At 54.0% G+C, this 23,862-nt stretch overlaps 5 protein-coding genes across 5 annotated transcripts in view; 2 read left to right on the top strand and 3 right to left on the bottom strand.

Annotated features, from left to right (window-relative positions):
- The window catches only part of TMPRSS2 (transmembrane serine protease 2), a 302,633-nt gene that overhangs the window by 83,722 nt on the left and 195,049 nt on the right, over positions 1-23,862 (bottom strand). The gene's annotated exons all lie outside the window — the stretch shown is intronic.
- On the top strand, positions 7,633-8,662 carry LOC309842229 (uncharacterized protein; the record flags this gene model as incomplete). Its single annotated transcript, XM_082686176.1, has 2 exons — positions 7,633-7,942; positions 8,039-8,662. The coding sequence occupies 2 exons, from the start codon at positions 7,633-7,635 to the stop codon at positions 8,512-8,514; spliced, it is 786 nt and encodes a 261-aa protein (XP_082542302.1). The 3' UTR covers positions 8,515-8,662.
- Positions 12,319-13,182, bottom strand: LOC309842233 (uncharacterized protein). Its single transcript, XM_082686186.1, has one exon. The coding sequence runs from the start codon at positions 12,969-12,971 to the stop codon at positions 12,561-12,563; it is 411 nt and encodes a 136-aa protein (XP_082542312.1). The 5' UTR covers positions 12,972-13,182; the 3' UTR covers positions 12,319-12,560.
- Positions 16,750-17,825, bottom strand: LOC309842245 (uncharacterized protein). The gene has a single exon (XM_082686190.1). It carries the CDS (start codon positions 17,370-17,372, stop codon positions 16,992-16,994), a length of 381 nt encoding a protein of 126 aa, XP_082542316.1. The 5' UTR covers positions 17,373-17,825; the 3' UTR covers positions 16,750-16,991.
- Positions 19,680-20,317, top strand: LOC309842257 (uncharacterized protein). Its single transcript, XM_082686197.1, has one exon. The coding sequence runs from the start codon at positions 19,765-19,767 to the stop codon at positions 20,047-20,049; it is 285 nt and encodes a 94-aa protein (XP_082542323.1). The 5' UTR covers positions 19,680-19,764; the 3' UTR covers positions 20,050-20,317.

The raw sequence follows: 23,862 nt of genomic DNA, 5'->3' as shown, positions 1-23,862 counted from the left end.
TGGGTTTTATTTTTTTTTCTTTCCCCAAACAGTAAACACTCCTGGATTCAGGTTTACTCTTCAAGGAAACAGTGGGTCAGGGAAGTTGGATCCAGAATAACGTGGCTCTGAGGGGTGCCCTGGTTTCCCCACTGACCACAGCAGGAAGCCGGGGTCCAAGCTGAGCTGAAAATCCTGCCCAGCACGCCGGAGCCGGTCGGACCGGGCCGGGGGTGGGGGCAGCACGTGGGGCGCCGTGGGCGCGCGCAGACTCTCTGCCCCGCGAGGCCCCACACACTGTACCGTCCAGAGCCAGCCCCTCCCTTGGGCTCATGGAATCACGCTCGTCCCGGCGCACGGAAATCCCTGGGCCACCTGGACAGAATTCTGTTCGACTGAAATGTACAGCATCCAGCCATCTTCTTTCCTTTTCTCTTTCTTTCTTTAAGATTTTAAGTATTTATTTGGCACACACAGAGAGCACAAGCAGGGGGAGAGGCAGGTAGAGGGAGAGGGAGAAGCAGGCATCCCACAGAGCAGAGAGCCCGAGGCAGGACCCGATCCCAGGACCCCGGGATCATGACCTGAGTCAAAGTCAGACGCTCAACCGGCAGGCAGCCCAGCGATCTCTCTTCTCTAAGGTTAAAACTCTGTCCCCACGTCACGAGGAGTGGAGGGACGTGAGGATTTTCACAAGACGCAAAGCAAACAGGGCCTGGTGGTGGGGACAGCCCCTCCCCACACTGAATCTAGTATTTCATAAAGCCCAGACCCCACTGCTGGGTGAAGATGCTGATTTTCTCACTTACCCCGGGGGGACACCCGTGGCGGCCAGCCCTGCATCCTTCCCCCGCGTTCTGACGAACAGGCCAGATAAGGCCCCCAGGTTCAAGGGCTCAGGTCCTCACACTCTCTTGAAGTGAGGGGTGGCCGCAGGACACTTCCGGCAAACCAGACCTAAGCAGGAACCTGCCGGGGCATCTGGGGACCCTTTCTTTCCCTGAAACGGGCACCCCTTCTCCCATTCTCTCTCCCTCCCCGGCCACGGAAGCAAGGCCTGGGGCAGCAGGGGCCGCTTGCCATCACGAAGCTATGATGTGGGGAAGGAGAGCCAATAGGAAGGATGGTCGAGCGGGGCCGTAGCAGGAGCAAGGGTCCCTGACGGCACCAGGGGCCGCCGCCCCGACACGGGGCCTGGGTTCGTCAGGGTGCGTGTGGTTCGCCGGTGAATCAGAGTTCCCACGGGAGGCTGTCTGCGGGGATGGGGACGGACCGGGGTCAAAGTCCGGGGGACAAGCAGGCCATCTCTGGGTTGTGGCTTGCAAGGACACTGAAGGGGACCCCCGGGGGAAAGTTGACCCCTGAAGTGCTGTGAGGCTCTGCCAGTCCCCGGAGCCCCCCACTCGTGGCTGGGCATGGTCTGGGCCGTGGGCTCTGTGGGGTCCACCACTGAGATGCGTGACATAGAGGGGACCTCTCTGCTTCTCTGGCCTCAGGTTCTGCGTGTCGAGTTGACGTTCTTTGTTCTTGCTATAAATTAGGGTTTCTTCAGCATGTACTTTCTTGTCCCCCCGCTCGGGGGCAAGGTGGCTGGGAGATGGGGGTGGGGAAGGGAGAGAGAGATTTCACTGGAAAACCTTTCCTGGCCCGACAAATGACCATGAACTATTGCGGCTACCGTGGGGAAGTGTTTCCACAGGGAACAGAACTATTTTTAACCTGAGAAGTGTTTTGTTTCTCTTCCTGTTGTACAAGAACACACATGAAGGATATGATGGGGTTGGTATGAACTCAGTCACCCCGAACCCAAATATTTACATTCCAGGTGACTTAGTCCCGCTCCCAGGTCTGTTGGAGCAGGTGCCAGCACGTACCCGGGAAAGAATGCCCTGCCCGAGCCGAGCCGGGGGGACGGCTGGGGGCTCCGGAGGGCGGTCCCATGAGGCCTTTGACCCTACTTGCTAGGTGAGCCTGCTGAGAAGTTGCGTGGGGATCGTCCCTGTGGCCCTCGCTCTGCAAACACTCAGCCTCAGGCCAGACCCATCCAGCTGCATTCCGTGAATGGACATGGGACACAGGTCACACAGCGAGGCGCTCCTCTGCCTCCTTCCCTGATGGTCGCCCTGGGAAACCCAAGCCCGGGGCCACCACTATCAGGCGGGGCTAGCCCAGACAGCCACCCTAGCTGCCCTACTCCGACCTCCCCCCCGCAGAGGGAGGCCTTCTCATCTGCCCTGCCTACTTTCCACCAGCAGCTCCTGTTTTAATTTTTATTTTTTTAAGATTTTATTTATTTGACAGAGAGCGCGTGGAAAGAGGGGAGTGGGGAGTGGGAGAGGGAGACGCAGGCTTCCCCCTGAGCATGGAGCCCCATGGGGGACCCCGAGATGGTGACCTGAGCCCGTCCGGCGCCCCTCAGCAGCCCTTCTTATTTCTATTACTGCTGTGGTCAGCCTTGACTGTTCCCAGCCGCATGCGGGGGCGGGAGACGGAGGAGACAAGCTGAGGCTTATTCCTCTCTACTCCGCAGAGGTTGGCCCCACCGCGCGGCACGCACGCCCCACGGAAGTCAGAGCCGGGCTGTTGATCTGCATCTCTGGCTCGAGCTGTGGGCCTTGTATGCGGTAGGTGCTCCCTGCAAGTTTCACTGAGAAAAGGGGCTGTTTGGGCTTGAAGGAAAGAACTCTTACTTGCATTTGAAACCCAGAAAGGAATCTGGTGATACCTGAGTAACTTAGTCACCTTGGGTTAGCATGAGGGTTTCCAGTAATTCACATCGCCATGTGTGTGACATTCGCTGGGAGTACACTTGGGGCAAAGTGCTGAAGAAGACACGTATATCCTACACAGGTCACAGGTAATCAAGACTCAGATCTCATCCGAGAGTAAAGATGCAGGGTGCTTGGGTGGCTCAGTGGGTTAAGTGTCTGCCTCCGGCTCAGGTCGTGATCCCAGGTGCTCTGATGGAGCCCTGCATCGCATTGGGCTCCTTGCTCAGTGGGGATCTACTTCTCTTCTTCTCCCTCACTCCCTCCCCGTGTTCTTTTTTTTTTAATTTTTTATAAACATATAATATATTTTTATCCCCAGGGGTACAGGTCTGTGAATCTCCAGGTTTACACACTTCACAGCACTCACCAAAGCACATACCCTCCCCAATGTCCATAACCCCACCCCCTCCTCCCAACCCCCTCCCCCCAGCAAACCTCAGTTTGTTTTGTGAGATTAAGAGTCACTTATGGTTTGTCTCCCTCCCAATCCCATCTTGTTTCATTGATTCTTCTCCTACCCACTTAAGCCCCCATGTTGCATCACCACTTCCTCATATCAGGGAGATCATATGATAGTTGTCTTTCTCTGCTTGACTTATTTCGCTAAGCATGATACGCTCTAGTTACATCCATGTTGTCGCAAATGGCAAGATTTCATTTCTTTTGATGGCTGCATAGTATTCCGTTGTGTATATATACCACATCTTCTTGATCCATTCATCTGTTGATGGACATCTAGGTTCTTTCCATAGTTTGGCTCTTGTGGACTTTGCTGCTATAAACATTCGGGTGCATGTGCTCCTTCAGATCACTACGTTTGTATCTTTAGGGTAAATTCCCAGTAGTGCAATTGCTGGGTCATAGGGTAGCTCTATTTTCAACATTTTGAGGAACCTCCATGCTGTTTTCCAGAGTGGCTGCACCAGCTTGCATTCCCACCGACATCCCTCCCCATGTTCTTGCTCTCTCTCTCTCTTTCTCCCAAATAAACAAATAGTCTTAAAAAAAAAAATACTAAAGATGCCCCATGATTTTATGTACCTCTCAGCAAAAATACTACCTATAGAGGTGTTAGAATGTGGCATAAGTCGGTGAAATAGTTATTCATCTTGTCTTGACATGGGCTATCATGTTGGAGAGACCAGATTTATATGCATGAAATTAATTTTAAAACCAAAACAGTCCACTAAACTATGAACTCCATGGTTTGGCACAGGAGACAGAGGGCATTGGGACCCAGAAAGGAGAAGTGGCAGTCGGGGCTAAGGGAGATGGGGGAGGTTTGAAAGAAGATGATGTCATCTGAGCCCTGGAAAGGGGAAGCTTGGGACGAAAGTGACCTTGGGAAGTGGAGTCATGGGGAAAACTCTGAGGTCTGGCATGGAGAGGGGAAAAGGGTAGGGTGGGCACAGCAGGAGCAAAGGGCGCGGAGGGGACGGGCGTCCAGCAGGCACGGAGCTCTCCACACACGGTGGCATCTCACACCCGTCATGGCCCCAGGAGTGAAGCAGGTCTCCCAGGAGCTGAGCTAATGACATGGACACAAGCCTGAGTGGTGGACTCAGGAAGAGCCTCCAGGGGAAACAAGTCCAGAGCGCGGTGGGCAGACCAGGGAACCCGTAGAAGGTAAACAAGGTGTGACTTTAGGTCCAGCCCAGCCTGATCCCATGAGGAGCACTGGAGTGTCCCCCACACCTCAGAGTAAGGAAGCTGGGCTGGGGGACCACAGGAGGCCGTAGATACCCAGGCACTGAGGACTCACTCAGCTGTGCGGTGACAGCAGTCCTCCCAGGAGAGCCTGGGGTAGAAGCAGACCCACCCAGAGGTCGGAGAGGCACGCAGGTGCGGTGGGCGACGGGGTAGGAGAGCATCCGGGAGCGGCGCCAGGGACACTGACCGCCACGGCATGCCTGTATACAGTAGGAGTTCAATGGTTGTGCAGATGGAATATCAGAAACACATGAAAAACAATTCTGGTCCCTGCAGAGGACACTGTGAAGAATGAGAAACAGGGTCCCTGACTCTGAATGAGCACTTCCTGCATTTATTCATTCAGTGAACAATTAATTACTTTTTTTTTCACTTGTTAACTTTAAAAATAAAACTGCTAGTTATTTTGCCAGCCAAAGACGGGTGTATTGGGGACTAACAGAGAATTGCTATCTAGGATAAGCTACAAGAGAAGAGAGGAGGCTGTTTTACAGAGGACCGGGGAGGGGGTGGGGTTTGGGAGGGACTGGGAAACAGAAGGTCCACTGCAGTAAACTGGGAGCCGGAAGTGTAGAGGCTTTTCTCATTGGTGGGGCTGTTGTCCTAGGAGGAAAAAACTTCCTCCTGCTGGGGTAGTAAAGTAGTAGCTTCTCTTCCTGCTGGCTTTGCAACTGGAGATGAGTGGTAAGGCTATCAGCCCCCATCCTCCCAGCCTCCCGCCTAATACGTTTTACTGAGGTTTCTCTTTATAGATTTTCACACACGCCTTTCACTACACCCAACTACTGGGTAAAAGGTTTGGTTGTACAGTAAAGAGACCAGAATTAAAACAGGAAATGCAGAACCTCAGTGAACTGTAGAATTTTTCAATTATCTTGTGTTCCCTTTGTTCTACGTTAAGACGGAGAGATAGTAGGTAGGTAGAGAGACAGATGGATGGATAGATAGAGATGGAATGATAATGTCCTAAGGAAGTATAAGGCAAAAACAAGTTAGAAAGAATTAATATTCACAACGAGTACCACAGAAAATATGCCGTATCCCTAATACTTAGGATTTGCCCAAAATCAGAGAAGAGACAGATCAACAGTTGACCCCTACCTCACGCCATATACAAAAATCAACTCAAAGTGGATCAAAGACCTAAACATAGGAGATGAAGCTATAATACTCTAGAAAGAAAACATAGGGTTAAGTCTGCATGACCTTACATTTGGCAATGGTTTCTCAGATAGGACACCAGAAGCACAGGCAACAACAACAAAAAAACACATGAATCAGAGTTCACAAAATTTTAAAGCTTTATGTATCAAAGGATGCTATCAAGAGAAAAAGACAAGACAGCCTACAGAATGGAGAAGATATTTGCAAATCATAACTCTGATAGGGGTCTAGTGTCCAGAATGCATAACTCCTGTAACTCAACAACAAAAGGACAAACAACCTGATTAAAAATGGGTTAAACATTTGGATAGACATTTCTCCAGAAGGAGAATCACAGATGGCCAAAAAGCACTTGAAAGGAAGCCCAATATCCACTGGGCATCAGGGAAAACCAAAACCAAATAGGATGCCACTTAACACCCAGTAGGATGGCCACAATTTAACAAAGAAGAAGAAGAACACAGCAGAAGCAGTGCTGGGGAGCATGTGGAGAAACGAGAGCTTTGTACCTTGTTGCTGGAAATGTAAAATGTTTTGGGAAACTTGTACAAAATTCAAACAGAAACTTGACAAAAATGTCCAGGGGCAGCATGATTTCCAACAGCCAAAAGGTGGAAATGACCCAAATGTCCACTGACTAAGGAACGGAGACATAAAATGTGGCGAACCCATGTGCTGGAATATTACTGAGCCAGGAACAGGAACTGTAGCACGGGCACGTGCTACAACACGGACGAGCCTGGAAAACATCACGCTCAGTGACCGGAGTCAGACATAAGAGGCCATGAACTGTGTGATTCCTCACACATGAGAGGTGTGGAATAGGCAAATCCACAGGGACAGAAAGCAGATTAGTGACTGACGGGGACTGCAGAGGGACTCCTTCCTAGTTCAGGATTTCCTTCTGGAGGGACAAGAAGGCTCTAGATTGAGCTGGTGACCACGGTTGCACAACACTGTGGCTTTGCTAGACATCACTGACTTGTACGCTTTAAAATGGATGGAATTATACATTTTATATATTATGGGCTCAATCTGTAAAAATCATGCCTGCTGGAGGTTTCTGGGAGTGAGGCCTCCATACTCAGCAGCACTGGAAACTATTAACATGGTAAATTTTAGTTGATCTTACAGGTGGGACATTTATGTTTTAATTTGACGAACTTCATTAATGAGTTCAGGTAGTTTTCCATGTGCTTATTGGGAATCTGAATGTTTTCAGTTTTGTTTGTGGTTCTTTTGTACCCCCTCCTGCCTTGTAAGGACTTTAAAATTTTATATTCACCTTTTCTCCATCACGCATCCTGCCCATATTTCTGGCCATTCAATCACTTCAATATATGTGCCAAGGAGATTCCCTTTGGGCTTTGATTGAAATGACAGCAATGATGATAGTTCGGGGACAAGGGGAGGGTTCTCATGCCCCGGGTTTCCAGCCCTCGACGGTCTCCGGCCCTAGCGCACACACACTGCATGTGTTCCCTCCTCAGGTTTTCCTATTTTGTACATGTCTCACCCTCTCAACGGCCCTTGCAGACACTCGACAGCTGGGCGTGCAATGGCCCTGACAGTCCTCCCCAAGTGCTCACACACTGATGGGGCTGGTCTGCAGGATCCCGACCTCACACCAAGCCCTGCAGGAACGTGACCTTAGAAACCATGGCAGTTCTTCAGCAAAACCTGCCTCCAATAGTCTCCACAAGTTTTCTGGAGATCAACAAAGAACAGACAGGAAAACAGAGTCCTACAACATCCTCGCCATTTAATGAGTAAAAACTAATTGTGGAAAATAAACCAGCACGAACGAGGTCTTCCCTGTTACCAGCTCTCAGACCAACAAGGAAGGAAGGCGTGGTGAGCCGACGGCGGAGACAACACACACACACACACACACACACACACACGCTGGAGGGTATAAAAGCCGACAGGCAAACCAGCACCTCACACACTCACACTCACACACACTCACATTCACACTCTCAGCCTCCTCCAGCCCCACCGCCCCACCATGGCCGCATCCACCCTGTCCGTCTGCTCCAGCGACCGGAGCTACGGCAGCCGCGTCTGCCTGCCCGGCTCCTGTGACACCTGCTCCGACTCCTGGCAGGTGGACGACTGCCCAGAGAGCTGCTGCGAGCCCCCCTGCTGTGCCCCCTCCTGCTGTGCCCCCACCTGCTGTGCCCCCTCCTGCTGTGCCCCCTCCTGCCTGACCCTCATCTGCACCCCTGTGAGCTGCGGGTCCAGCCCCTGCCAGTCAGCCTGCACCAGCTGCTGCCAGCCCTCCTGCTGCAGCTCCTCCCCCTGCCAGGAAGACTGCTGTGTGTCTGTCTGCTGCAAGCCCGTCTGCTGCACCCCTGTCTGCTGCAAGCCCGTCTGCTGCACCCCTGTCTGCTGCCAGGCCTCCCCCTGCTCAGCCTCCTCATGCTGCCAGCAGTCTAGCTGCCAGCCCTCCTGCTGCAGCTCCTCTCCCTGCCAGGAAGACTGCTGCCAGCCTCTCTGCTGCACCCCTGTCTGCTGCAAACCTGTCTGCTGCACCCCTGTCTGCTGCAAGCCCGTCTGCTGCACCCCTGTCTGCTGCAAACCTGTCTGCTGCACCCCTGTCTGCTGCAAGCCCGTCTGCTGCACCCCGGTCTGCTCTGGGCCCTCCTCCTGCTGTCAGCCCAGCCCCTGCTCCTCGTCCTGCTGCAGACCGTCCTCCTGTGTGTCCCTGCTCTGCCGCCCCGTGTGCAGGCCCGCCTGCTGCGTGCCCACCTCCTCCTGCTGTGCCCCTGCCTCCTCCTGCCAGCCCAGCTGCTGCCGCCGAGCCTCCTGCGTGTCCCTGCTCTGCCGCCCCACGTGCTCCCGCCAGGCTTGCTGCGTGCCTGCCTCGGCCCAGAAGTCCTGCTGCTGACCAGCTTGAACTTCTGCGTCTGGCACTGCTGTCTTTGCTCCTGGGCACAAATGTCCTCTCTCAGGAGCTCTTACGTCCAAGACCATCCCTCTGCCCGTTGGTGGACACACAGCTGCTGTCTACTGGGGACCTGAACATGCTGTCCATCCTTTCCTGAGAAGAGGTGCCCACCAGTCCTCAGTGGAGGTGGACTGCGGCTCCCCGGGAACCCTCTTCTGTAGGGCTGGTTGCTCCTGTTCCACATGACAAAGGCCAATCGCTATAATTAATAAAATGTTTGTGTCATGACCTAGAGACCAGTGTTTGTTTTCTTCTCCTCCTCGGACCTCAGAGACCGCTCCAGACTGGAGCTCTTTCTGGTGGAAGCCAACAATAAAGACATATTCTCATACTCCAAGTTCAAAGCCCCTGAGAGATGATGAGGTCTGAATGTGGCTCTGCACACTCCGGGTCCCTTCTCCACCCTGGGGCCCTGCCCTCCCCGCAGTGACGAGCCCTCCAAGCCTGGGCCAGGGGAGGGGGTGGGCAAGGTTGCACAAGGGTTAGACCCTGAGGGGACTTTGGGGTCTAGCCCATGCCTGGCCCCCTACCCATGCAGGTTAAATGTGAGCTGAGGAGCAGCACGACCTAACTGGTGGGAATTTGAGGGTCCAGTACCTAGCACCACGCCGACTCCCTCAGAGAGAGGTGCCGCCCAGAGGAATGCCTGCATGCTGGTCTGGGCACAAGGGCTGATGCCCTGAAGCACCAGCAAATCCCTGTAGGCCCCCAGAGGGGTGCAAGGGTCGGTTCAGACATCATTCATTCTACTCAAGACTTCAAGGTCTGATTGGGGAGACAGGGAGAAAAAGGATTTGTTGACAAATGCTCAGAACAGTGGAAGATGATGAGCCTGCAGTCTCAGTGGACCACAAGTGCTAGAGAGTCAAGGGAGCCTGCAGTCTCAGTGGACCACAAGTCCTAGAGAGTCAGACCAGCCAGGTCAGCATCAGGCTCCCTACTCACCCCTTGTGCCAGGAACAGATGGAAGAGGCCCCCAAGAGCAGAGCAGCAGAGGCCCGGCAGGCAGGAGGAGGAGCAGAAGGTCTCTACCTCTCCACAGCCGCTGTCTCAGTCCCAAGTTAGCTCTACCCCAGGGAGGTGGAGACGGAGCAAAAACCTCAGGGGGCCTTTAAAGAGAAAGGGGCTGGGTTGCGAGCCCACCTTGACTCTTAAATCCCTCAGTCTGCCTGAACTTACTGAAAACCTGTACCCATTACTTGCTCGTTTGCAGGGAAATGTGACCACCTGCACAGCTAAATGAACAGGGACCTCGATGGATTCTTCATGGCACAGAGTTAAAGACGTGGAGGAAGCTCCCACCGCATCCGTAACCAAAGACTGAAGTGCAGGGTTGTAGTCTCCCGTGGACACCAGCAAAGCACAGTGTAGCCAAAATAGTGCGTGGGAGGGATGGGGGGGGCCCTGCAGGACGCTCCCTGGCTCTGGCTCAGTGGCTCAGAACATCTAGGACCTTCTGACAGCTCCTGCAGGAAAGTCGGTCACAGCTGGAAAAGGCATGGCCGGCCACTGGTGGCCAGGCTGCTCCCAGCCAGGGCGTTTACATGGTCGGCTGAACTGCTCACAGACGCGGTGTCTACGTGGTCAGTCAGACTGCTCACAGACAGTGTCTACTTGGTCAGCGGAACTGCTCACAGACATGGTGACTACGCAGTCAGCTGGACTGCTTATAGACAGGGTGTCTACACAGTTAGCCAGGCTGCTCACAGACTGTCTACCCGGTCAGTCGGACTGCTCACAGACGGGGTATCTACAGTCACTCAGACTGCTCATAGACAGTACCTAGTCGATCAGCTGCACTGCTCTCAGACGGGGCATCGACACAGCTGGACTGCTCACAGACAGGCTGTCTACCCAGTCAGCCAGACTACTCACAGACAGAGCATCTACACAGTCTGCTGGACTGCTCCATACCGGGGTATCTACACGGTCAGCCAGCCTGCTCACAGACGGGGCATCTACACAGTCAGCCAGACAGCTCACGGAAGGGGTGTCTACACAGTCAGTCTGACTGATCACAGGTGGGGCATCTACATGGTCAGCCAGACTGCTCACAGATAGGGAGTCTACACAGTTAGCCGGGCGCCACTGCCCAACGGTGGGGGGGGGGTGTGGAGTTGGAGGTGACAGGAGTCTTTACCTCGGGGGGCTTCTTTAACACGTGTACACAGTGCGGGGACAATGCCCGATGCTCGGAGACCCTCCAGATCTCGGGGAGCCCTTCTGCGGGCAGATCCCCCCCCCCATCACTGCCATGCCTCCGACCCAGACGGTCACTGCCCTCAAAAGCATCACTGAGGACCCGGGGCAGGCCTCCCCCGCTGTCTGGCGGATGGCGCCGTGGCTACGGGGTGCCTGGAGGGAGGGTGTCTGCGAGGTGAGGGCCTGACTCGCAGGGGCGGGACACCCGGGACGGTGACAGGCGGCCGGCGTGGGGTCTGCAGGGACCAAGGATGAGGCAGAGCTGTGCACAGCAGGTGCTCTGAGAGTCCCTCTGAATTTCCCATCACGTATCCCATGACCTCACGATAATGGACATTTCCAGTTCCGCGGATCCGTGATCCCGCCGCAGGAAGGACCCCCCACCCCGACCAGTCCTCTTCTTAGACTACTTCTCGGTTCTCAGACAGCTCCCCTCTGGCACCCCGGTGTGCCCGGGCTCCCTGTGCTGATGACCGTGCACGCTCTGGGCGTCCCCCACCTCCCGCCCAGGGCGGCCCCAGCATCCTTGCTCTTGGGTGGCCTGGGGTCCCACCCCAGGGGCTGAGCCCACGCTGTCAGGGGCAGGTTCTGGGCCAGGTGTCCCGACCCGGCACAGTGCAGGCTCCAGGCTCCACGCAGGGGCACACAGGAGGGCGCCACCCGAGGCTGTGCCACGGAGAGGCTCTGTCTGTGCCGTGGCCCCCAAGACAGACCGCACACACGGCGGTCTTCCCGGAACACCTGCACGACCCGGTCCCGGTCCCTTCCAGCCACTAGCGGCGCCGCCTGCTCCGTGGGCATCTACACGGCCAGCAGAACTGCTCACAGGCGGGGCGTCTACACCGTCACGGGCTACCATTGCCCGCGGAGAGAAGGAGTCGGAGGTGACGGGGCTCCAAGCCCGCAGCCCAGTGCCCCTCTTCCCGCGGCCTCCTCCTCCACGGCCGCCCTTCCTCTCCCTTCTCCCACGTCCCTGGGATGACGTGAGCCCCCGAACCAATCCAGGACGGCTCCTGGGGCAAGACTCTCAGTTCGCCCCACCTGGGGAGCTGCCGTGCCTGCAGGGCTGTGTTCACCGGTTCTGGGGATGACGGTGTGGACATCTCCGGGAGCTACGAAAGTCACCCACAAAGCCCTGTCCCCCCGAATGGGAGAAGGAGCCCTACTTGTCTGTAGGGCGTACACTTTAATTTTGAGACTGGGTTGGCTCTGCATATTGGTTGCTGAGCAGGGGACCTTTTTACCTAAAAAGGATCAAACCTCAAAGTTAGGGATTCGCCCTCAGTCCCCCCAGAAGAGTAAGAAATAACCTCGCTGCTTCAAGGGACCAAGGGGCACCAAAGGAAGCCCAGGGCACAGGGCCCCTGAGCTAGGAGCTCCCACTCGCCCAAGAGGCCACCCTAGAGTGGCCGGTCCCCCAGGGTACAGACATCTGGTAACCTGTGGCCTCTCCGCAGAGGGAGCGTTCCTGGATTCTGGGAGCCACGACCAGAGGAAGCAGTTCAGGGACAGGCGTAAAGGAGAGACGGTGCACACACTCGGTGGGCTTCAGATCACTCTGGAATTTATTAGACTTTTGTGCGGGGGCTGCAGAGCTGGGCACCCTGCACCAGCCAGAGGTACTGGGGGCGACTTTCCGCCTGGATACCGGGGATCAAGTGGCTCTGCTGTAAGATGGTCTAGTCCGGAAGGTCTGAAGTGGGTGATGTCTGGGCTGCCTGGTAGGAGCTGGGAGAGCAGCTATCTCTGACTGCATGGAGGAGGGGTCCTAGGAGGCCGTGGGCTCAGCAGCAGGTAGGGGTGCCGCAGGGGACAGGTCTGCAGAGCAGGGTGGAACAGGAGGGCTGGCAGCCCCCAGAGGACTGGCAGGAGGGAGCCACATACACAATGGGCTTGCAGCTCACAGGCAGGCACACGGCTGGCTTGCAGCTCATGGGCACACACACGGCTGGCTTGCAGCTCATGGGCACACACACGGCTGGCTTGCAGCTCACGGGCACGCAGCAGGACGTCTGGCAGGAGCTGGGCACGCAGCAGGACGTCTGGCAGGAGCTGGGCACGCAGCAGGACGTCTGGCAGGAGCTGGGCACACAGCAGGACGTCTGGCAGGGGCTGAGCACATAGCAGGACGTCTGGCAGGAGCTGGGCACGCAGCAGGCCGGCTGGCAGCCCGTGGAGCAGCTGGTGTGGCACATGGTGGCGTGGGGCTGGAGTGGAGTCAGGGTGGAGGACGGGGCTGGTCTGGAGGCTCCTTCCCCAGGCAGCCTTTATACCCGGGCTGTGGCATCCTGGCAACAAGCCACACGGGGCCTTCCTCCTAGTGGCCTGATTGTTTTCCTCTTCCTCCTCCTCCCCTGTGCGTCTCTTCCTGGAGTTTCCTGGTGGAAGCGACTCTGTTCAGGAGACTCTGTGACAGCTGGAGGCTCAGCGTGACCCAGCAGCCTCATGACTCAGCCCAGGTAGGATGGTGAAGGACCATCGGCTGGGGACAAGGGCCCCCATATCAGGATGCTCCAGGTCCTCCCCGAGCTCATGTACCCTGTCCTCTGTCCACACAAGCACCGCCCTGCTTTCCAGACCGGGGATCCCTGTTTTGATTGGAAAACCCCGTGACCCAAAAGGTCTTCCCAAGGGACCAGAGCCCACGGGCTGGGCTCCTCACTGGGGACAGTCGTGGCCATGGCATCCACCATGTCATCTGGTCCCGGCTTTGTGCCAGGTGCCACGTTATCTCTCGTCACCTGCTACCCATGCAGGTTAAAGGTGAGCTGAGGAGCAGCACGACCTAACAGGTGGGAATTTGAGGGTCCAGTACCTAGCACCACGCCGACTCCCTCGGAGAGAGGTGCCGCCCAGAGGAATGCCTGCATGCTGGTCTGGGCACAAGGGCTGATGCCCTGAAGCACCAGCAAATCCCTGTAGGCCCCCAGAGGGGTGCAAGCGTCGGTTCAGACATCATTCATTCTACTCAAGACTTCAAGGTCTGATTGGGGAGACAGAGAGAAAAAGGATTTGTTGACAAATGCTCAGAACAGTGGAAGATGATGAGCCTGCAGTCTCAGTGGACCACAAGTGCTAGAGAGTCAAGGGAGCCTGCAGTCTCAGTGGACCACAAGTCCTAGAGAGTCAGACCAGCCAGGTCAGCATCAGGCTCCCTACTCACCCCTTGTGCCAGGAACAGATGGAAGAGGCCCCCAGGAGCAGAGCAGCAGAGGCCCGGCAGGCGGGAGGAGGAGCAGAAGGTCTCTACCTCTCCACAGCCGCTGTCTCAGTCCCAAGTTAGCTCTACCCCAGGGAGGTGGAGACGGAGCAAAAACCTCAGGGGGCCTTTAAAGAGAAAGGGGCTGGGTTGCAAGCCCACCTTGACTCTTAAATCCCTCAGTCTGCCTGAACTTACTGAAAACCTGTACCCATTACTTGCTCGTTTGCAGGGAAATGTGACCACCTGCACAGCTAAATGAACAGGGACCTCGATGGATTCTTCATGGCACAGAGTTAAAGACGTGGAGGAAGCTCCCACCGCATCCGTAACCAAAGACTGAAGTGCAGGGTTGTAGACTCCCGTGGACACCGGCAAAGCACAGTGTAGCCAAAATAGTGCGTGGGAGGGATGGGGGGGGCCCTGCAGGACGCTCCCTGGCTCTGAGAGTCCCTCTGAATTTCCCATCACGTATCCCGTGATCTCACGATAATGGACATTTCCAGAACATCTAGGACCTTCTGACGGCTCCTGCAGGAAAGTCGGTCACAGCTGGAAAAGGCATGGCCGGCCACTGGTGGCCAGGCTGCTCCCAGCCAGGGCGTTTACATGGTCAGCTGAACTGCTCACAGAAGAGGTGTCTACATGGTCAGTCAGATGCTCACAGACAGTGTCTACTTGGTCAGCGGAACTGCTCACAGACATGTTGTCTACGCAATCAGTTAGACTGCTTATAGACAGGGTGTCTACACAATTAGCCAGGCTCCTCACAGACTGTCTACCCGGTCAGTCGGACTGCTCACAGACGGGGTGTCTACAGTCACTCAGACTGCTCATAGACAGTACCTAGTCGATCAGCTGGACTGCTCACAATGGGCTGTCTACCCAGTCAGCCAGACTACTCACAGACAGAACATCTACACAGTCTGCTGGACTGCTCCATACCGGGGTGTCTACACGGTCAGCCAGCCTGCTCACAGACGGGGCATCTACAAGTCAGCCAGACAGCTCACGGAAGGGTTGTCTACACAGTCAGTCTGACTGATCACAGGTGGGGCATCTACATGGTCAGCCAGACTGCTCACAGATAGGGAGTCTACACGGTTAGCCGGGCGCCACTGCCCAATGGTCGGGGGGGGTGTGGAGTTGGAGGTGACAGGAGTCTTTACCTCGGGGGGCTTCTTTAACACGTGTACACAGTGCGGGGACAATGCCCGATGCTCGGAGACCCTCCAGATCTCGGGGAGCCCTTCTGCGGGCAGCTCCCCGGCCCCGACACCCCATCACTGCCATGCCTCCGACCCAGACGGTCACTGCCCTCAAAAGCATCACTGAGGACCCGGGGCAGGCCTCCCCCGCTGTCTGGCGGATGGCGCCGTGGCTACGGGGTGCCTGGAGGGAGGGTGTCTGCGAGGTGAGGGCCTGACTCGCAGGGGCGGGACACCCGGGACGGTGACAGGCGGCCGGCGTGGGGTCTGCAGGGACCAAGGATGAGGCAGAGCTGTGCACAGCAGGTGCTCTGAGAGTCCCTCTGAATTTCCCATCACGTATCCCATGACCTCACGATAATGGACATTTCCAGGTCCGCGGATCCGTGATCCCGCCGCAGGAAGGACCCCCCACCCCGACCAGTCCTCTTCTTAGACTACTTCTCGGTTCTCAGACAGCTCCCCTCTGGCACCCCGGTGTGCCCCAGCTCCCTGTGCTAATGACCGTGCACGCTCTGGGCGTCCCCCACCTCCCGCCCAGGGCGGCCCCAGCATCCTTGCTTTTGGGTGGCCTGGGGTCCCACCCCAGGGGCTGAGCCCACGCTGTCAGGGGCAGGTTCTGGGCCAGGTGTCCCGACCCGGCACAGTGCAGGCTCCACGCAGGGGCACACAGGAGGGCGCCACCCGAGGCTGTGCCACGGAGAGGCTCTGTCTGTGCCGTGGCCCCCAAGACAGACCGCACACACGGCAGTCCTCCCGGAACACCTGCACGACCCGGTCCCGGTCCCTTCCAGCCACTAGCGGCGCCGCCTGCTCCGTGGGCATCTACACGGCCAGCAGAACTGCTCACAGGCGGGGCGTCTACACCGTCACGGGCTACCATTGCCCGCGGAGAGAAGGAGTCGGAGGTGACGGGGCTCCAAGCCCGCAGCCCAGTGCCCCTCTTCCCGCGGCCTCCTCCTCCACGGCCGCCCTTCCTCTCCCTTCTCCCACGTCCCTGGGATGACGTGAGCCCCCGAACCAATCCAGGACGGCTCCTGGGGCAAGACTCTCAGTTCGCCCCACCTGGGGAGCTGCCGTGCCTGCAGGGCTGTGTTCACCGGTTCTGGGGATGACGGTGTGGACATCTCCGGGAGCTACGAAAGTCACCCACAAAGCCCTGTCCCCCCGAATGGGAGAAGGAGCCCTACTTGTCTGTAGGGCGTACACTTTAATTTTGAGACTGGGTTGGCTCTGCATATTGGTTGCTGAGCAGGGGACCTTTTTACCTAAAAAGGATCAAACCTCAAAGTTAGGGATTCGCCCTTAGTCCCCCCAGAAGAGTAAGAAATAACCTCGCTGCTTCAAGGGACCAAGGGGCACCAAAGGAAGCCCAGGGCGCAGGGCCCCTGAGCTAGGAGCTCCCACTCGCCCAAGAGGCCACCCTAGAGTGGCCGGTCCCCCAGGGTACAGACATCTGGTAACCTGTGGCCTCTCCGCAGAGGGAGCGTTCCTGGATTCTGGGAGCCACGACCAGAGGAAGCAGTTCAGGGACAGGCGTAAAGGAGAGACGGTGCACACACTCGGTGGGCTTCAGATCACTCTGGAATTTATTAGACTTTTGTGCGGGGGCTGCAGAGCTGGGCACCCTGCACCAGCCAGAGGTACTGGGGGCGACTTTCCGCCTGGATACCGGGGATCAAGTGGCTCTGCTGTAAGATGGTCTAGTCCGGAAGGTCTGAAGTGGGTGATGTCTGGGCTGCCTGGTAGGAGCTGGGAGAGCAGCTATCTCTGACTGCATGGAGGAGGGGTCCTAGGAGGCCGTGGGCTCAGCAGCAGGTAGGGGTGCCGCAGGGGACAGGTCTGCAGAGCAGGGTGGAACAGGAGGGCTGGCAGCCCCCAGAGGACTGGCAGGAGGGAGCCACATACACAATGGGCTTGCAGCTCACAGGCAGGCACACGGCTGGCTTGCAGCTCATGGGCACACACACGGCTGGCTTGCAGCTCATGGGCACACACATGGCTGGCTTGCAGCTCACGGGCACGCAGCAGGACGTCTGGCAGGGGCTGGGCACACAGCAGGACGTCTGGCAGGAGCTGGGCACACAGCAGGACGTCTGGCAGGGGCTGAGCACATAGCAGGACGTCTGGCAGGAGCTGGGCACGCAGCAGGCCGGCTGGCAGCCCGTGGAGCAGCTGGACTGGCACATGGTGGCGTGGGGCTGGAGTGGAGTCAGGGTGGAGGACGGGGCTGGTCTGGAGGCTCCTTCCCCAGGCAGCCTTTATACCCAGGCTGTGGCATCCTGGCAACAAGCCACCCGGGGCCTTCCTCCTAGTGGCCTGATTGTTTTCCTCTTCCTCCTCCTCCCCTGTGCGTCTCTTCCTGGAGTGTCCTGGTGGAAGCGACTCTGTTCAGGAGACTCTGTGACAGCTGGAGGCTCACCCAGCAGCCCCGTGATTTCTTGACTCAGTCCAGGTAGGATGGTGAGGGACCATCAGCTGATTACAAGGACCCCCATATCAGGATGCTCCAGGTCCTCCCCGAGCTCACATACCCTGTCCTCTGTCCACACAAGCACCGTCCTGCTCACCAGAACGGGGATCCCTGTTTTAATTTGGAAACCCCGTGACCCAAAAGGTCTTTCCAAGGGACCAGAGCCCAACTGTTGTGCTCCTCACTGGGGATAGCCGTGGCCGTGGCATCCACCATGTCATCCGTTCCCGGCTTTGTGCCAGGTGCCACGTTATCTCTCATCACTGACTAGTCATCAGTCCTTGCCACCATCCTAGGGGTAGGGGTAGCCCACGTACGCAAATGCGCGACTGGTTTCCGTGATGCGTGCGCGCTCTCCCACTGCGGCCAAGAAGCAGGCGTCTGAAGCTCAGTTTCTGGGGTCTGCGGTCATTACCGTTGCGCCCAATTATGCTGGGGTTTTAGGGGTTTTCTGGGACTCTCGGATCTGTAAGTTAGAATTAAACAACAAACAGCCAAACAAAACAAATGTGGGGACACACCTGGGTGGCTTAGTCAGTTCAGGATCTGACTCTTGATCTCAGCTTGAGTCTTGATCTCAGGGTTGCGAGTTCAAGTCCTGCATGGGGTTCCCAGCTGGGCATGGTGCCCACTTGAAAAAAAATGGGGGAATTGTCCATAATTTCTGCTTCAATTTCATTCTCTTCTTCTCCATGGGCTGAAGCAGCTTCTTGTTGGGCTGCTTGATATTGTCCATAGGCCCCTTCATGATTCTTTTTGTAAAATTTTAAAAATATTTTATTTATTTACTTGACCCAGAGAGTACAAGCAGGGGGTGCGGCAGGCAGAAGGAGAGGGAGAAGCAGGTACCCCGCTGGACAGGGAGCCCCATGTGAGGCTCGATCCCAGGATCTCTAGGGTCATGACCCGAGCCGAAGGCAGACACTTAACCGACTGAGCCACCCAGCCGCCACCCACTTCATGATTCTTAATTCTGTTCTCTCTTCCTCCGATTGGGTGATTCCTACTGATGCGTCATCACATCGACAGTCTTTCTTATTCTATCAGCCGGGACCGCGAGGCCTGGACTCACACTGTGCGGTCTGCACTTGTGCACCTGCGCCTGCTGCCCGGTGCCCGCACCGCAGGATTTCCCACTGTTTCGGGAACGTGCCCATCTCTGCCCCGGTGTCCTCACGCCCCCACAGCTGCTTCTGCTTGGAACCCTGCCCCTCCCCCCACCCCAACATCCCCCACGTCGTGCCTGATCAGCATCGCCTCCGCACACAGGTCCCCAAACCACTCGCCAGCACCCCCATTCCCGTCCACCTACTGAGCCCGTTTTCCTTCCTGGGGCTCAGCCCACCGTGGCATCACTTCATGCGTTAACTTCCATGTTCTCCTTATTCATTGCCCCACGAGGCTCACGAGGCTAGGACGTCTCTATAGCCAGCACACAATATACATTTGCTGCATGATCAGATCAATGACTGTATAGATTACTAGAAGGCAGAAGTTGGTCAACTTTCTATACAGGAAAGAGAGTAAGTATTTCAGGCTTTGCAGGGGCATGGTCTCGCTCATAACCGCTCCACATTATAGTGCAAGCCCTAGACAGCATGTAAGCAAATGAGCATGGCTGTTTCCAATAAAGCTTTATTTACAAAGCAAGGAGAGGGCCAGGTTTGTCCCACAGACTGCCCTGGTTCCCAGCTTGCAGATCCCCAGTCTGATGTTTTCCTGTGCCAAACAGAGGCTCAAGAAGCATTACTGCCTCAACGCCACCACCGACGGCCGTGAGACAAAAAGAATAAAGGATGCGATCCGCAGTGGGGCCAGCGGTGCTGTGCGCACAGTACGGGTCTGGAGAAACGGCACGAGCCCCACGTAAAGCCAAACCAGAACATCCTGTTTACAGAAGAAGGAATCAGCCTCTCAGCCAAACTCATTATAGTGGAGCAAAACACAGGGAGCGCATCCCACGACAAGATGTTGGGGAACAACTATGAGGAAGTCAACAGCTGTGCTTCTGTGTTGCCGGGACGCCTACTGCCCTGGTATAAAGGCCGCCCCGGGCAGGAGCCTCCAGAACTCACCACCCTCCTCCCTGACTCCACTCCAGCCCCACCATGTGCCACACCAGCTGCTCCACGGGCTGCCAGCCGGCCTCCTGCTCCCCCAGCTCCTGCCAGACGTCCTGCTACGTGCCCGTGAGCTGCAGGCCCGCCCTGTCCGTGAGCTGCAAGCCCGCTGTGTATGTGGTCCCCTCCTGCCAGTCCTCTGTGTGTGTGCCCGCGAGCTGCAAGCCCCTCGTGCTCATGGCTTCCTCCTGCCAGTCCTCCGGGGGCTGCCAGCCCTCCCGCCCCACCCTGCTCTACAGACCCGTCTCCTGTAGCACCTCGTCCTGCTTCTGACCGGTATCCCCCCCAACTGCTCCTAGGGCACAGGGGGCCACATCTGTGACCCTCCTGGGGCAAGTCTTCAGTGGCCTCTGGGTTCTGCCCAGGCAGATGAAGAACGTGCCCAGCGGACCCTCAGAAGCCCATGGCAAGGATGTGGCGGGATGACCCAGGCCCCTCTGTGACCCAGCGTAGGCCCTTGGAAGGACTAGTTTCCGGGGTCCTCTGCCTCCAGCGGGAACCAGCCCTGTGTGATCCAAATAAATCATGCTTTCCTGATGCAGCTTGTCCCTGGTTTATCTTCATGTATTTCCAAGTTCTTTTCTTGAAGATGTATACAGCCATGAGCACAGCAGCCCCTCCTCAAAGAGCCCTCCCTCCAACAGCTCAGCTGGAGGTGGGGGGGGGGTCCATGGAGGGTGCAGGGGGAGGTGCCGTTCCCACGTCCAGCACCTGAGACTCACCTAGTAGATGGGGGAGGGCAGCAGAAAAGCTACCCCCACGGAATAGGGGATGGGAATCAGAGCATGACCACAGGGAGGGCAGGGAAAGCTCACATAAACCCACCCCAACTACAGAGTGAAGTCTGGCCATTGCAGGGAAGAGCAGCAGGAAGGGAGAAAGCCTCACCCTCTAAGACCCGGGCACACAGGGCCCGCTCATGACTGACCTCGGACTAGGACAATGGAGCCCTCCTGGCTCCCACTCAGCCTGGCTGGTACCGCTGCAGGAGCAACAGCAGTCATGGAGTGGGGGTTGGGTAGGGAGGAGGCAGGCATGTGGAGAGGTCCCCTCCATGTGCCAGGCACACAGGGACAGCTGAAAACTTAGGGCAGAGCAGAAATGCTGTGCCTCCAGCCCTTGCCCTAAGCACATGGCACTGGAAGCCCACCACAGAGGAATCCAAAGTCTTAGGTACCTTGAAGGTCATCGCAATAATGACAAAACCCAAACCAAGGTCAGCATCTGAGCAGATTGATCCAAACTTCCCCCCACCACACTGATGACCGGACAGAAGAGACTCACCCATTTCCCAGAGGAAACACTTTTTATGTCCATTTCAATTAATACACAATATCTGGTTTCAAAAAAAAATATTAGAAGACATACAAAAAGGCAAGGAAAAAAGATCAATCTATTTTCAAGGGACAAAGCAATCAACAAAACTGGACTCAGAAATGACCCAGATGTTAGAGCTATCAGACAGAAACAGCAAAATAATGATGACAAGTGAAATAAGTCAGACAGAGAAGAGCAAATACAGTTGATCCTTGAACAATGTGGGGTTAGGGGCACTGACCCGCTGCAAGTCAAAAATTCACATATATCTTTTGACTCACCGAAATCTAAACTAGTAATAGCCTACTGCTCACCAGAATCTTTACTGATAACATAGTTGATTATGTTATTTGTCAATATATTATATGCTGTATTCATACAACAAAGTAAGTTAGAGAAAAGAAAAATGTTATTTAAAAACCATAAGGAAGAGAAAATACATTTGTAGTACGGTACTGTATTTTTTTAAAAAGCCTTGCAATTCAAACTCATGTTGTTTAAGAGTCAGTTGTACAGTATGATCTCATTTATATGTGGAATAAAATAACAATAATAGTAATAATAATTCCAGAGGTAGGGGCAGGGGGTGGGTGAAATGGGTGAAGGTTGTCAAAAGCTACAAACTTCCAGTTATAAGACAAATGAGTTGGGGGATGTAATGTACAGCATCTCTATAAGAGAAAAACACTAAGTCAGTTTGTTTAAAGAAATAAATTACAGAACTATAAATATGAGAACAGAGTAGAAGAAACAAATAGAGTTGAGGGAAACAAAGAAAACTTCTAGAAATAAAAAAAATCAAGTAATAAAAATTAAAAATTTAGTGGACAACTTAAACAGAATATGAGACATAGCAGAGGAGAGAATTAGAGATATCAGGAGGGAGAGCCAAAGAAAATATCCTGAATGCAGCAAAAAAAGTTTAAAAAGTAGCAAATATGTAAGAGAAGTTAAGAGATGCGCTAAATGATTAGGGGAGTATGTGTAGTAAATTCATAAATAAAAGCATGGGAATGATAAATATTAAATTTAGAATAACAGTTACATTCAGGATGGACTAAAGCATTGAGTCATATGGGGGATGTAATGCTTCAAGTAAATTAATTAAATAACTAAAATTAATATGTTAAATAATCAAGGGTAAAACTTGCACTACATATACAAACAGAAGGAGAATTTCAGCAGAGAGATGGGCACTATATGAAAGGGTCAAAAAGATTATGTAAAAATCAAAATAAAATATCAATAAATTCCTTCAATGGGTTCATCCATAGACTTGACACAGCCAAGTGTGGAATCGTTAAATGTAAAGATAAGTAAGTAGATATATCCCATATTAGAACCCAAGGAGAAAAATAGTAGGGGAAAATTAGTAGGACCATATTAAATCATCACTTAAATGCATGTAAGTAAAGTCCCATAAAAACAGGAGAGAGAGAATAAGCCAGAAGAAATATTTAATTTCTTAAAATTTATCATTTACTTTCTAAAAATAATGAAAGACAATAAAATTATAGATCCAAGAAGCTCAGAGCACCTCAAGCAGGATAAATATATCAGCCCCCCACTCCTACAAAAAATAATGACCTGGACACATCATTAAAAGTTTGACTATAAAACTGGAAGAGAAGAGGAAATCTTGAAGGCGTCTGCATGAAAAAGACATGCTGTATACAGAACAAAGATAAGAATTTCTTCAGAGTCTAATTAGAAAGCATACAATTCAAAAGACAATGGAAAGATATCTTTAAGATACTAAAAGAAAAATCTGTCAACCATATGAAGGTTTTAAGAAAGCATCTTTAAAAATTAAAGTGAGGGGAACCTGGATATCTCAGTCCATTAAGCATCTGTCTTCAGCTCAGGTCATGATCCCAGGGTCTTGAGATCAAGCCCCGTGTTGGGCTCCTTGCTCAGCAGGGAGTCTGTTTCTCCTTCTCCTTCTCCCTCTCCCCTCCCCTCCAAGCTTGTGCTCTCTTGCTCATTCTCTTTCTCTCTCAAATCTTAAAAAAAAAAAAAAATTGAAGTGAAACAGACACTTGCTCAGATAAACAAAAACTGAGAGAGTTTAACCACAGACACGCACTATCAGAAATATTCAGAAAATTTCTTCAAGCCAGTGATTGGCTGGCTTGGAAAAAACAGCTCTAGAAATGATTCTAGAGAGAAGCTCAATATAAAAAGCTTTACAAGATAATGGCTATCTAGAGCAGGCACCTTCCAAGTGCACTGGGGGTTCTTCACATGTGTAGAAGTGAAGGAAACAACACCCCCTCAGACGATGTGGTATAGAACTACACTACTGTGGAGTCCTGACACTATAGACCAATGGGTAATAGCATTCGGAGGTAGGTCGTGTTCTAATAAAGGTGTAAATTATAAACTCTCGACCAACCCACTCCAAAAAGATGTGGCCAAAAGTAGATGAGACCAAAGATGAAATGGGAAAATTAAAAATACTAAACCTGAAAAGAAGAGAAAGAGAGAAAAGAACAGTCAGCCCAAATAGAACACAACCTGCAAGATGATATTTTACATTTAACTGTATCAGCAACTTCCATTAAATGTAAAAGGTCTAAATATTAAAATCAAAAGACAGAGGTGTTTAAATTGGATAAGAAGGCAAGACCAACTATCTACCAGAAATCCCACTTTAAATATAAAACCATAGTTAATTATTTCATATATATGTGTTTCTATATACACTTATTACTACATATGTGTTAAGTATGATGTGTATGTTTATGTATACATATATAATATACACAT

This window comes from Mustela nivalis (assembly GCF_964662115.1).
Source record: "Mustela nivalis genome assembly, chromosome: 1".
NCBI classification, from domain to species: Eukaryota; Metazoa; Chordata; class Mammalia; order Carnivora; family Mustelidae; genus Mustela; species Mustela nivalis.
The sequence above is the reverse complement of the archived record's forward strand: the minus strand, read 5'-3'. Positions and strand labels throughout refer to the sequence as shown.